The sequence below is a fragment of the Aedes albopictus genome, chromosome 3 (genome assembly GCF_035046485.1).
Source record: "Aedes albopictus strain Foshan chromosome 3, AalbF5, whole genome shotgun sequence".
NCBI classification, from domain to species: Eukaryota; Metazoa; Arthropoda; class Insecta; order Diptera; family Culicidae; genus Aedes; species Aedes albopictus.
Window position 1 is genome coordinate 105816495 of NC_085138.1, and position 14693 is coordinate 105831187.

Consider the following 14693-nt stretch of genomic DNA (forward strand, 5'->3'; position numbering starts at 1 on the left):
TACGTCCAATAAAAAGTAAGGACCGCTTTTAGCAACGCACGGTGGAAAATCAATATGTTTTTGAAGTCCCTAATCCCAAAATAGAAACCACTGGTGGGAAGGTGGGGTGCTATCCTAAAATAGCACCCGAAAAGGAGTGGTATAATAGGGATAGCGATGAGGACTCCCGTGGCGGTGCTCTTATGGCGCGGATATCGGTCGCATTGCGGGAGCATTACCTTACGTATGTGAAGCGGTGACGGCGCTTGAACTGCAGCTGAAATAGATTTAGATTTTAAATACTTATATTAATGTAAATTAAAGCAAATTACCTTCAGTTTTGTTCATTTTCAGTTCCCGAACTGATCTGATGTTGACTATGCTGATCGCTTCATTACTCAAAACCAAAACAAACACTGAACGAAATGGTCCAGCTATTTTAATAAAACTGACGGGTGCACTTTTTTTATATATTAATCTCGCCGAATCATCTTGAATCTTTTCGAATCTTTTTTAATCTTTTAAAATTATTCGAAAAAGATTACAGTGTCGCACCCCCTGGTAATACCCCGCATAGAAAAATACTATTCATGGCATCATTCATATTATACACACTTAACTTTTATTACCGGGCTCAGTTATCAGATTACCGAATTCTCAACTGCTGAGCTCTCGGTGATCATCTCGGTAATTGAGTTCAACTACCGATTACTCGGTATTACCAGCGGCGTCATGGTCGCATTTTTTTCCGCAGTCAAGTTCGCAGATTGTGAACAATCCTCGGTACTCACTTTACGTAATTTATGTTTAGTCCCTTACTGTCAGAGCTGTCAGATCAGTGTAACACGCTAATTAAAATTTACACAAAAGGCAATTTACACGGAAAAAAATACACGGTTATGAATATTTATTGGGTACCGGACTGGTCACCGAAAATTTGATCGTTTTCTATGGTACATCGAGGTCTTGAAATTAGTCTATGGTATTACGTTACATCTGATGAAATGTCACAAATCACTGAGCTGCTCGTCAAATTATTACTGAATACTTTGTATTGTCGCGCTTATCTTTTATTAGAGTCCTGCGGCGGTCGTACCCTCGCAAGGCATACCGCCGCATGACAGTCGCAAGGCAAAACAAAAGAAAAAGTGTTCCCGCCAAAAACAAAAGCACGTGGGTTTCGCGAAGTGACAGATGTTTTTGAATGTATTTGTGACGAACGGCAAGAGTGACGCAGTGGAATGAGTGTTCTTGCTGCCAAACCCCATATAATGGAATTATATACTTTTAAATCTGGTGACGCTGTTATGATTAGTGACTGTCGCGCTTATATCAGAAGCCAGAGGCAGATAATCGCCATATTCTGATTTTTCTTGAGAGGCATAATAAAAGAAGTACCGAGTACTCAGTAACTTTTTTTTACAGTTTACCGAGCGACTCAGTATCTTGTATGGTTTTCCGGAAATTTTATTGGTAAATTATGCAAAAAAAAGGAAAATTTTGAGAAAATGAATAGAAACATAGATGTTTTAAGTCATCTTGATTTTTATTCAGATATCAATCTGCATTCGGTGCAAGGGCAACCACAAACTGTTGGCAGTGCCAAATTAGGTATATCGCAGGTTCCGCCGGAGGATACGTAAGTCTGGGGATGTTTAAAGTTCATCGGCCCCTTCGTAGAGCGTCTGGCCAAGAATTGTGGCATTCCGAGAATTCCAGTTTGTACAAAGCACTTTCCTGTTCCTGTTAGTGCTTTAATATAATTCATATTTAGGCGATCTTCCAACTCAGTCAGCTATCCTGAAACAGAACGAAGAGAGAAAAATATGCTTCGCTGTAAAATTTCAACTAACTTCATTTATTATGCATACTTACCAAATGATTTTTTCACGTCATAAGCTTCACAAAAACACAAAATTGTTTGAGCCAAAAATAAGCTAAAAGCCAACAAATTTGAGAAAAAAGGTGTTCGAATGAACCGCGCAAGAATAAATCTGACTATCATTTATAAATACAAATGGCGTCACCCTGGGCGTCACTCAAGTATTCCAGGAGCTGAGGTCTCGGTTATAGTTTTGAAGAGTATTCAGCACTTTTTTACTGATTGTACGGTAAAATTATTTACGGAGCTCAATAGAAGTACCGAGCAATGCAATATACAATCCTAATCGGTATTTTCTATTACTGATATTTGTAAAAATATTTTATTTTGCCGGGTGATCGGTAATACTAAATACTGAGATCGGATAAATGTTCAATAGTTTACTGATTCCTCAGTATAAATTAACTTTTACAGTTTTAACTCAGCAAAAAATATTACCGAGGTGGAATTCAAGGTTTTAGTGTGTACGATTTCCATTGGTGCAATAATAACTATACAAGGAGTAATCGTTTTATGATAATATGATACGGGTTGAAAAATTTCAACAATTCAGAATAGTTCAAGTATCATTGAACATATAATAATGATACGTTTAATAATATTTGAATAATATTTAATAATAGGATTTACCAAAATTGCAGCGACAAAAATAATGTTTTTAACTTTTTTTTCACTATATTTAGTATTGAACGGTTAAAATAAGTGGCCATCACGTTAGTCTGCATTGTTGTCTGATTTTCAATGCCGTTGTTTGGCCTTTTTGGCACAAAAACTGGGTTTAACACTTTGCATCTACCACCACCTACCACGAGCGGAACCTCAAAACAAAAGCCCCTGCGTTCGCATGATCCAGTTACTTTCGTATTAAATGCCACTTGCAAAGTATTTTGAAGCTTTGGGCGAGACATTGGGGGAACGAAATCCGGCATTTATAAGCACAAAGAACTCAACTGTAGTATAGACCTTCTTCCGGCTCTTGTTACGACGGCTGGTGACTGCTGCCTTAACGTTTCCAGCCGAGCAGTTGCATCCAGCTAATCACTGCAGTCACTTGAAAACTTACCTTCCGATGCGGTCAATACCAGTGGTCAAGGAAGATGTTCCTCGAATTCGACAGGGTTTCCACTTTTAGAACCATTACCACTTTTAATCACTCGCGACTGACGATTCAATTTGGTCCAGTACGGAGACACCGCGCGAGAAGGAGCAAGCGTATCAATAACACGGTTCGATTCCCGATCCTGCCTCAGATCCGGCAAACTGGTAAAAAAATCACCACGAATGTAAACAACGATTCATATAATGATACAAAAACTTGACAGTGCCCAGCGAATGCTCGCAGGGGTGTATTTTTTCGAGTCGATGAAAAAATATTTCATGAAATATTTCCGCCTTGTTTTAATTATTCACTGTATCATAAAAAATACGATAAAGCGATTATAATATGAATAATATGGCTAAAATTTTGTTCGAGAAAAATGGCATTTTTGAATGGTAACGATACTTAACAACCCATTCGGTCTATCATTAAAACTCCACAAATGATAACAGGTAGCATCGATATGATTGATTGTATCATCGATTTATAATCCAGTTTATGATAACACGAATGATATGAAAATGATATCCCGTATGGCTTATGTATGATACCGTTTTATTCGGGACATCAAAGATTATCATTAGTTACATGAAAAAATAATTTAAGATCAAATTAGATTACCGTCTACCCCCGTTGGTTTGAACGACACAGCATGCAAACCAACGGGGTTAATTTTTTAGTTTGAACTTGTAGTAACCCTGTGGGCATCGAAAAACGCATGCTGTTTTGTTTTGATTCTGCGTTCCGTTTCACTCCGTTCCATGAGCAAAATAACGTTTGAACCACTTTTAGTTTGAACGATGTGCAGATTAGCGGTGGTCAAATTAAAAAGTGTTCAGATTAGATGCAGTCAAACCAACGAGGGTAGACGGTAGAATTAACAGAATTAATTAGAAACAATTACGGCAAGTATAACAATAGCTGGAAATTCAATCCTTTTTTGTCGTTAATTCAATGCAAAACTGCAAACTAGAACGGTGATTTTTTTAACGGTTGGAAGTTTAATTTACTTATTTATTTATTGTTATGACCTCCATCTAACAAAATGTCATCAATTAATTAATTAATAAGGGGATTCACTTGACAGCGTAAACCACTTATTAAAGTATATTCTGATTAAAGGTCGCGATCGCCTTGATTCACAATTTCATGAAACATTTCAAATAACAGAAAATCAGGGCTTACGCAGCAATTTAAACTGTTTAGTGAGTCCTTTTAATAAATAATTAGTTTTGTACTGTTCATTTTAATTCCGCTCTCTAATGTATATCTTTTGACTGATACGCGTATTTAGACTACTACTTATAATCTTCCTCAGTGTCTCTTCTAAGCAGAATATCCTCTTCGAATGAGTGTATTTCGTGTTGTAAATACCTTTGAATGGATCATTAATGCCGTTTTCCTTTTTGATCCAGTTCCAGTTCCAGTTGTTTGTTTACACATTTTCCGCCAATTTAGTTCCAACCCAGGTTAAAAAAGAAAAACGGCATAAAATAACTAAAACGGTCGCTATGAAATGAACAGGTAGCGCCATCGTAGCCTTGTGTGTTTGATATAACTCGACTGCTGTCACAATGCACTGGGGGCCAGGATCGCTATCTAGCGGGACAAAATTAATTACTCCGAAACGAAGCATTTCCGTCACATGGTGTCGCTTCGACTACCTATGCGGCGGAATAGTAACGAACTAGGGTAAATTGCCAATTGTTGCACGGCTAAAAATTTGCCAATTCTGGAGCAACATTTGAAAAGGACCCAAGAGGTCTTGTGTCTTTTTTCGAAAACGCTCCGTAGGGCATAACAGCAGCCCGCCCACACAAATGAACACCGTTATCCGAAAGATCGATGTTTGCTCTATCTGGTAACGGCCTTAGTTTTTGTGAATAAGCTGATGGGGGCTCAGGAGCGACGTGTGAAGTCATTGTTTACCAATGCTTGTATGCCCTTTTCAAATGTTGCTCCAGAATTGTTGCAAACTCCATAAGAAAAACATGGAGTGTGCAACAATAGGCGAGTTTTTAGCTGTGCAACAATTGGAAAATTACCCTACTAATTTCTTGGAAATTAATGCTCCTGCTTATTACAAAAAAACTTTGTCAAAGAAATAATAGATTTTTCTTCAAATATGTGAAACATAACGTCGGACGTAATGCGCTGGACAGCAGATCTGGCTCTCTATCCAGCGCAACATGCCCGAAGTACGTCCATCACACGGTTTACGAAAAAATCTATTTTCGCGTGGCAAATAATCATGTTTTTAACTACAAAATAACGGTTGAATTGAATTTCAGTCAATAAGCACAGAAAAACAGACGTAACACTCTTCAAAACGACTTGGCACATGCATTTAACGATCAATTCAAATTCCATTTGATTTGCGCGATCGTTCCACCAGATGTGCTAGTGTTCGATCGCTTTGACGTTTACCAGTAACGTGTACACTGCTGAATGAGCCAAACGAAAATTACAGGAAATTTGTGTAGTAGTGTGCGTGTTAGCAAAATGTCAAATCGAAACCCATCATGGCCGACAGTGTCGCGCGCGGTTTTACCAACAGGTGGCAGTGTGCTCATAAAAATGACGATGGGCAAAAGTTTTTGATGAATTTCCTCTAAGAGTTACGTCTGTTTGTCTGTGCAATAAGGGTTCAATGGGGAAAGCTGTTGTTTACGATTCCAATAAGATTCCAATAAGATTTTCTCATCGAGTGTCGAACATTGTTGAAAGCTTTGAATAGTCGACAAAAAAGCTCCACTCATTAGTGTCATTCGTATGTCGATCCTGCCGGCGTGCACAGGCTAATCTGACATACACGGTGAAAAAAAATCACTCAAAGTATTTGTTATAAGCTAGGGACGAGACAAAAGGCTAAAAAAATAAAAATTATATATTCTCAACTACGATTAATAAAAACGTCAAAAAATGAGTAAATATGTACTCTTGAACCATACAGCGCAGACAGACGTTCAAGTTTGACTCAGCAGCTTGTGTAAAAAACATGGCCGCCACAAATTGCCAAGTGGCAATCAGCGAACAGATGGCGTTAGCGACGTTCATATTCAATCGCTGCCTCACATGTGCGTTGCGACCAACAACTGTCACCACGGTCGTCTTCCAGCCGGATGGCGGGAAAAGACCGCACGTGTTGCACGCTAATAATGTTTCCACAAAATTTGTGCAGAGTAAATGACTTTTATTCAATGTCTAAAATCTTTTGCACAAATTAGCGCAGGACTCTCGTAAACTATTTTGCACATTATTACTTTTATTTTACATAGATTTGCTTGAATAAAACTGCATTTGGATGAACTTCACGCGCATTGGAAAATCTTTGTGAATGTAACGCAAATGTAGGAATGATTTTGACAGTGTTTGTTTTGATTTTATTTTTCGGTGGGTGGTGAATTGGGTGGTAAGTAAGCGGCTGTAAGCACGTGGTTTCTCTAACTGTCAACTGCACGCGACTGCACTGTGGCAATCGGTTGCCTAGGTGTCGCTAGTGAAAATTTACATAGAAAATTTGAATAAATTTGTTCGAGCTAGAACGTCTGTCTGCGCATACAGTATCGGACAATAAAAATGCACCAAAGCCGTTTTCCCATACAAGCTAGTCAACTTTGGATTGCAATATCTCAGTTATGTCTCAAGCGATTGTTTCCATTTTTCTGTGACGAACTACAAAACATTTCAATTTTCAAAAATTATTGAAAAAGTTCAGTAATAACTATTGTTACAAAAGTTACAGATAGGTTGAATTTTGACAATAAAAATGCACCAAGACAAAAAATTATGTAGCCAAAAATGCTGAAGTCAAATCACTATGGTGTCTTCGGCAAACATGTTTCTTGTGTGATGACCAATAAATTTGCTGAAGACACCATAACTATCTGACTTCAGCATTTTAAGCTACACAATTTTTTGTCATAATTCAATGTCAAACTGAAAATGACAACCAATCTGTAATTCCGAGGGGCGAGCTAATGAGTTTTTGGTTGCTTAAACTTTACTGATAATCGAGAAAAAAAATTCTATTTCATATTTCTTAAAAAAAAAGAATATGTATAATTACTTCGAAACAAATGCAAAACATAGGCAATCTTTATTTTGTCGATCATTGAAAGTGTTTTGTGCTTGCTTTTGGTCCGGGTGGTTTCATAAACATCTATATTTTCCAGGGAGGGTATAGCCAGGTAACCACTAAGCACTGTTGTAAACACTTGAAAGGCCATCTAGCAGCTTTTCAGTGTCAATAAGCTCTGCACAAGGTTTTCAAATGCTTATAGGCCCTGCAAACTATGAGCAGTAAAGTAGGCCGTATATAGGTATATATCGTTATCTTGTAGGGCTTGCAGGCCCTGTGCCTATAAGTCGAATAAGACGACTGTCAGTGCTGTTGGACGGCTTGTCGTGCATGACATTTATGTCAATCAAAACAGATTCTGAACAAAACAAAACTAAAGAAGAAAGATGGGAGTAAAACTCAGCGAAAATTATGTTGCTAGCTGGTTGCAGCATCAAATTGATTAAATGACTAGGAGTTTCACCGAGGATTTTCTCCTGCATGATATCTGCCTCAAGTATAACGAGCCGCCAGCGATCTGAAGCTGAACAGGAAGGAGCTGCAGTGCCGTGGGTGTTTCCTGCATTACAGGCGATATAAGTTTCCAATTTCTAACTAACAGCTAGTAGTTTCCCGGTCATTTTTATTTTTCTGGTATCGTCATGGATTTCCGGGGAGATTCCCTTAATGTTTCTGAATCTGTGCCAATAAATAATGCATGCCATCTTGATTCTCTCTTCCTCCAATACCAACGATTGGCTGTTTTTGATTTAATTTCTTTGCTGTTATCGACTTTTCGAGTGCAACTGTTCCTACTTGAAGCTTCAACATTCAACTTTGGTTTAGTTCAAATATGGTATTTTGCGAGCCAATACCATGGTATACTGGTGGAGCAGATGGCAAGCATGACGAGAACCGTGTTTTGAAGTGGAACCCTCGAGATCCTTAACTGGAATCTGGATCGAGCAGCAAAAAAAAACAATTGAAGTGAATCACGTAAGACGCATGAAAAGGACAGGAGAAAACTTTATTTTTATTTTTTTTCCTTGTCCCAGTTTTGACAGATTTCTTGTCAGAGACTCGGTACGAAAGATTAGAGTTGGCCGTATATCAACCGAATAATTCGCCAAATGTGGCTTTGAAGCAGCTCTATTGGAGAATATAATTTCTTCTAGCTCTGTTAGCCCTGTTCTATTATCGACTATAGAACCGACTTGATGCCAATTTTTACGGCTTACTGGTTACTTGGGTAGGCACGTCAAACTCGAACAAACTACGCCTACCTAACATGCATCGAGCGGGCCTTCCCAAACAACACAATGCGATTTCGCGGGCCACCCCCATCGACAAAACAAACCGATTTCCAAGCAGGATTCGACTAGGCTTCTGGTCGCGTTGCCAGTCACACTAACACACTCGCAAAAGATGAGCAGTAGGCCTACCTTGCCGCATGCGGGTCCGCTGATATTTTCACTTTACCGACTGAAAATGGGTGAAAATAATTATTTCTCGCATTGGCCATATATGTATCTTGCAAAACGTATCAGTTTTGCTCTAAATGTAAAACAAATTGAAAATGTTTCCTTTTTGCTTCCAACTCAAACATGATTTAAAAAAAATGCGCACGCTCCTTGTGCTGTTGTCACTTCACCCAACTTAGCGAATCGAATTCGTTGGTTGGGTGTAGGTTGTGGCTCAACGAGCGGGTTCCGACTGTATCACACTTTTTATGGTACGCCTAAAAAGTGTGATAAAAGTGCACATTTGCCTCGGATCGTCTCGACGTCTTCGGTGCACTTATTCCTCCATTTACAAGGAATAAGTGCACCGAAGACCTCAATTCGATCCGACGTATCCCTGCGCTGTAATCACACTTTGAAGGTGTGTGCACACTATTGTGTCAGTCCAATTTGGGGTGCAGTCAGCAATATCATTTAAATATTTATGCAATTCAGTATCATAATTTCAATTTTATATAATTCATTTTGGTATCATAATAGCCAATTTTTCCGAACTGATTCATTATGCAACTGAAATGAGTTATATAATGAAAAATAGTTGCATAATGTTCATAATGCAACTCATTTGAGTTGCATTATGAACATTATGCAACTCAAATGGGTTGCATAATGAAAAAAACATTGCATAAAATTTTGTATGGAACTCGTTGCAAAACTCAATTTTTTCAGCACTCTTCGTATTTATCCAACTCGGCAAGCCTCGTTGGATAAATGTACGACTCGTGCTGAAAAAATCAACTTTTTGCAACTCGTCACATAAATAACTATTTTTTGAATGGGCTTAAAATAATCAGGTATGCCGCGGGTATGCCACAAGAAAAAGCCTATTCAAAGAAACGCAAACTTTGGCGCAGGTCCACTGCGGTTGTCAAACTTCTGTCATCGCGGCATCGGCCCATCGCCCATCAGAGGTGACAACGAATCAACACCGCAGAGACTGCCGAAAAGTTTTTCAATTCCAGATTGTAATTTTCTTTTGCTCGATATTATGGAGTTTTAAGAGATGTTCTAGTGCTGATCGAGTGTTTAGAAATGGAATCCATATAGTTGCTTGCAGTACAGCAACTGTGCATCCTGGCTAACAGGTAAATTGGGACGGAAATTGTATTTTAATTGCGTTATTCTAAAGGAAGGTATATTGGGTGGATCTTCATCTTCACCTCGAACACGTATGCAATAATCGGCATCGGTGCTCTTGATGACGAAGAACCCGCAGTAATTATGACTGTAATCGTTGTTTATCTTTCAGAAGAAAAAATCTAGTTTCATTATCTAATTTCGTTGATAACAAGATGATTGTTTCTTATGATTTCAGGCTCCGAACGAGTACGATTGAAAAGCTTTTCGGTCATCTCCCCGAAACACAACAGAAAGGGGTTTGCATTTAGGACAAGAGGAGACACGATAGGAAAAGCGATTCAAAATGCTTCCGCTTACACATAAAGATTCCCGTGGCTTCACGTACAAGGTCCGGGAGAAAATAAACAGCCTGACCCGGTTGATTTTTTCCGATCGGAACTCGAGGAATCTGTTTTTGTTCCTGCTGCTTAATTTGAGTTTTGCGTTTGTTGAGCTGATGTACGGAATATGGACCAACAGTTTAGGTGAGTTTTATTTCAATGTCTAATTGCAAGCCTTTTATGGATCACTAGGAAGACCAGCAGAATATAAATAATTTCCTGTTTTCTTTTGAAGTTACGCCTCAACTGGAATAAAGACTGCTTTTCAGTGTTGTATGAGCACTTCCACAGTGTTATTAACTGAGGCCTCTGCCAATGACCATTTTGCATATGTATGTCGTTGGAAGTAAAGTTTTCCTATAATTAACAATACAATTTGCTCTAGATCTATTGATATTGTTATGTTTAGTTGAAATATTTTGAAAATAATAACTTTAAGGTCTCTTACTTATTTACTTGGTTTCTCTTTCCAAACGCAGGTCTTATTTCCGATTCATTCCACATGTTCTTCGACTGTACGGGACTGTTGGCCGGACTGGCCGCGTCGGTCATCACCAAATGGAAGGCGAACGACAAATACTCGTACGGCTACGTTCGGGCAGAAGTGCTGGCAGGGTTTGTGAACAGTTTATTCCTGCTGTTCATTGCATTTTTCATCATGTCCGAGGCGGTGGAACGGGCCATTGAGCCGCCGGAGGTTAAGCACGAGCGCCTGTTTGTGGTGTCGGTACTGGGATTGCTGGTCAATCTGGTCGGCATTTATGCATTCCAGCATGGTGGTCATGGACACAGCCACGGTGGCGGTCATGGCCATAGCCATGGCGGCGGCGGCGGCGGTGGAGGGCATGGACATTCCCATGGAGGTCACAGCGACACACATCACCTGTTGGCTAATAATCACGGCCATGGACACAGCCACGGAGGAGATGATCATCACGGGCATAGCCACGGGTCGGCATCGATCAATATGGACCAATCGATCTCTTCGAACAACTCGCAGATTATGCGCGGAGTGTTCCTGCATATATTGGCCGATACGTTGGGATCGGTGGGAGTTATTATTTCGGCAGTTCTGATGCAGCTGTTCGGTTGGATGAGGGCTGATCCGATCTGCAGTATGTTCATAGCCCTGACAATCGGACTGAGCACTCTGTCTTTGATCAGGGAATCCGTAATGGTTTTGATGCAGCGACAGCCGGTCAGTTTGGATCGGATGCTGCCACAGTGCTACCAGAAGGTGACGGGCCTGGCTGGAGTCTACAGCGTTCAGGAACCTCACTTTTGGACGCTATGCAGTGATGTTTACGTTGGGGCGATCAAGTTGGAGGTGTCCAAGAACGTTGATCCTCGGTACGTTGTACAGCACACGCGCATGATCTTCGAAGCGATCGGCGTCCGGCAAATCTACATTCAGCTCGACTATGCCGCAATGTGATAAGTTAAGTTGTGTGAGATAGGAGAAATCGAGTAAGTACATATTTGTCTAGGATTGCGCGTGTGTTGTTTCTTCGTTTTTATCGAAGATCTTATTTCATCGATTTAGGTTCTACTTAAATGAATGAGCGCGTGAAACTGTACTAACTGGTCACTAGAAACTTGTAAAAGTTTGCATTTTGACCCTAAACAAACTTGAGCAAAACGGATGTAAAAATTGAACACACAATATTCTATTACTTTCGAGGTACCTATACTTTTTTTGAGTGAATGGACAGTACATCATAACTATATTTAATTAAAGATATTTTTTTCAGTTGCTAACCTCTTGGTTAGCTGTACTGTGTCCGTTTACAAGCGTTACAAAGATTAAGGACCTAATTTTATTGTACTATGTTTCTTTGGAGAAGCAGTAGATATCAGCCCCACGTTGAAACCATGCTTGTCTGATTGGGTAGATCAATCATAGAACGATAAAAGAACTTCCTTTCGAGTAGAAGATACTCGCTGAAATCTATCGTACCTAATTAAACTTGCTGTGCTCCTTACCAACTTTGACTAAGCGAAGGGTGTGGAAACCGGGAAAACATCGGTCTTGCATACTTACCTTTACTTACCTTACCGGTCATATTAAGGCCTGACTTGATCGACCCACCTAGCTCACATCTTCTTGTACCGGTCAGATGGCTCTCAGGCCTAGTAGCGAGTCACTATTTAGTGACTTGGTCACTATTTTAGGGTCAGTCACTATAAAGTCCCTATTTTTATGAAATTTCAACAAAATTCACTTTTTCAAGTAAAAAAAATCATGTTAAGTACAACTAAATCGAGACACTGAAGTTGAGGTCGAAATACGTATCTGTCAAAGGATGCAAATTCTTAGTGGAATTCAAAGGAACAGTTATTAACACGATTTTCTTTTTACTTACAGATATTCCCCTAACAAGCCCAGGTTCATCATCCTCACTATTTTCAATTATTTTAACGTTTATGCCGATGATTTACTCAGTAAGATTTACTGATTTAGAAATTTTACTGGAAAAAATGCTTGTGCTCATTCTGCGAATGGAGTGACGTGAGAAAAGTCGGAGTCGTATATCAAGGTGAGAAATCTCGACTCGAATGAGGTGACTCTCCCACGCTTGTGACACGCCTATATCAATAACATGGAGTGACAATTCAGACATCAGGGGCCCATTTTCATTTGATCAACACATTTTGGGGCCATTATAACAAAAGAGATGTTGATAACAATGCCTGTCACTGGGCTGGACTCTCCATTTGATTTACACGGTGAGTCACTTCATTCGAGACGGTATTCCTCACTTCGATATTATCGTCGCGGTTGAAACCCGAAGTTTCCCCACACGCGACAATCGAGTTTTCTCCAATTCCATACGTGAAACCTAACGTCGGACGTAGTGCGCTGGGCAGCGGATCTGGCCCTCTATCCAGCGCACTTTGTCCGACGTACGTCCGATGCACGGTTTGGAAGAAAAATCGATTTTCGCGTGTCAAAAATTCCGATTTTCAACTGCATGAACAATATACGACTCCGACTTTTCTCATGTCACTCCATTCGCAGAATGAGCACAGCTAGCTAATGTAGGGTATTGGTTCCCTTATTAAACATGTGACTCCCATTTTCATCCTACGAAAAACAAAGGATTGAATCGCTGTTTGTTTTGTTTCTTATTTTTGTGTTTTTTGTTAGAAGTGAGCACCCATGAAAACAAAAAGAACGGAATCAATCAGTGCCGTAATCGCTTGTATTCGAATAGGTTAAATAAAGGAGCGTGAGATTACTGATGGCACACATATCCTATTTCGAGAAATAATTGAAAAATTCTTGTAAAAACTCGAAGTTTACTTAAAAGTTTCGGTGCGAATCTTGAAGGCCTTGAACATTTCTTAATGATCTCCTTGCAATATCTGAATGAATTTCCTGCAGTTCTGTGGCTAAAATCACGGAAGATTGTGAAATTGTGGACTTTTATCGTTTAGGATTTTTTTTGGTGCACAATATTCAAATGAATTTCCTGCAGTTCTTTGCAATTTCTTCATGATTTTAGGGAAGATTGTGAAATTGTGAACTTTTATCGTTTGGGATTTTTTTTGCACAATATTCTGGTTCTATTCTCAAAAGAAATTCTTGCAGATTTTGTGAACCATGTTCAAATAAAATCCCTTAAAAATTTCATGTTTATGAACCATGCGTTTACGAAGCTTATAAAAAACGAAGGCTATTCATATTTTTATTTCTCGGAAGAAGATATTGTATACCTGCATACATGATTTTTTTGCGAAAGGCAAATTTGTAATGGTATAGCGCATTTAGTGCACCACTGGACTATCGCACTAGTTTTTACGAGTGCGAAAACGCTAATAAAAGTGCGCGATAGCATCAAATCAACTCGGTGTCTTCAGAGCACTTGTTCACCATAGATTGAAGAAATAGTGCGCCGAAGACATCAACCTGATTTGATGCAATCGCGCACTTTTATTTACGTTTTCGCACTTATGAAGTCGCAGTTCGCAGTCCAGTGGTGAACTAAATGCGGTATATATGATTGCACCTAGGACTGTCCAACCGGAAGACTCCCAGATTCCACAGCTTATAGCTTAACAATAGCTATTTAACCTTGCTATTAAGTGAAATCATAGGCGAGTAGCCTTGAGTCGTTGTCAACAGCGAGCGAAAAGTATCTTTCCACCGCAGCATCTGTGCAACCGCCCATACGAATAGCACACGATTCGGTTCGACAACGATCAGCGATGTTGGTAACTATCTTTCGCACTGAGCGGACGCTTTCCAGGCAATCCGTGCTTTTCATCGCTGAATATGCTCATCACGAGACATAGTTGGCTTGGTATGCGTCAGGGATGGGAACTCTCACTTGCAAAGAGTTACACTCACTTGCTGTTTTCTCAGCTCAGAAGCGTGCAATCAAGAAACGATGTATGGACGACTTTTGTCTTGTGGTTTTGTCTAAAACTTTACCAAATAAAGAAGAGGTCTCACACGAATCCCAAAGTCGTGACAGAGTTGTGAAAGCGACTCTCCACGAGGTGAGTGTAATTTACCCAAGTAACCATGACGCTTTATATAGAGCATTATTTTCGCTTTATAGTGTATTATATGACATGCGATATAAAGTTGTTTTGTCATATAGGCACCATTAAAGTAGGTTTAAAGTCGAAAGTGGCGCTACTATTGTTGATTTACAGCAAGCTTTACTGTGGTGATTGCTAAAGCATA

The 14693-nt window shown here is 39.5% G+C and overlaps 1 protein-coding gene across 1 annotated transcript; it reads left to right on the plus strand.

Annotated features, from left to right (window-relative positions):
- Positions 1-9439: 9439 nt before the first annotated feature.
- On the plus strand, positions 9440-11875 carry LOC109416756 (zinc transporter 7). Its single transcript, XM_019690811.3, has 3 exons — positions 9440-9625; positions 9856-10144; positions 10480-11875. Exons 2-3 carry the CDS (start codon positions 9964-9966, stop codon positions 11433-11435), a joined length of 1137 nt encoding a protein of 378 aa, XP_019546356.3. The 5' UTR covers positions 9440-9625; positions 9856-9963; the 3' UTR covers positions 11436-11875.
- The last annotated feature ends 2818 nt before the right edge of the window (positions 11876-14693 follow it).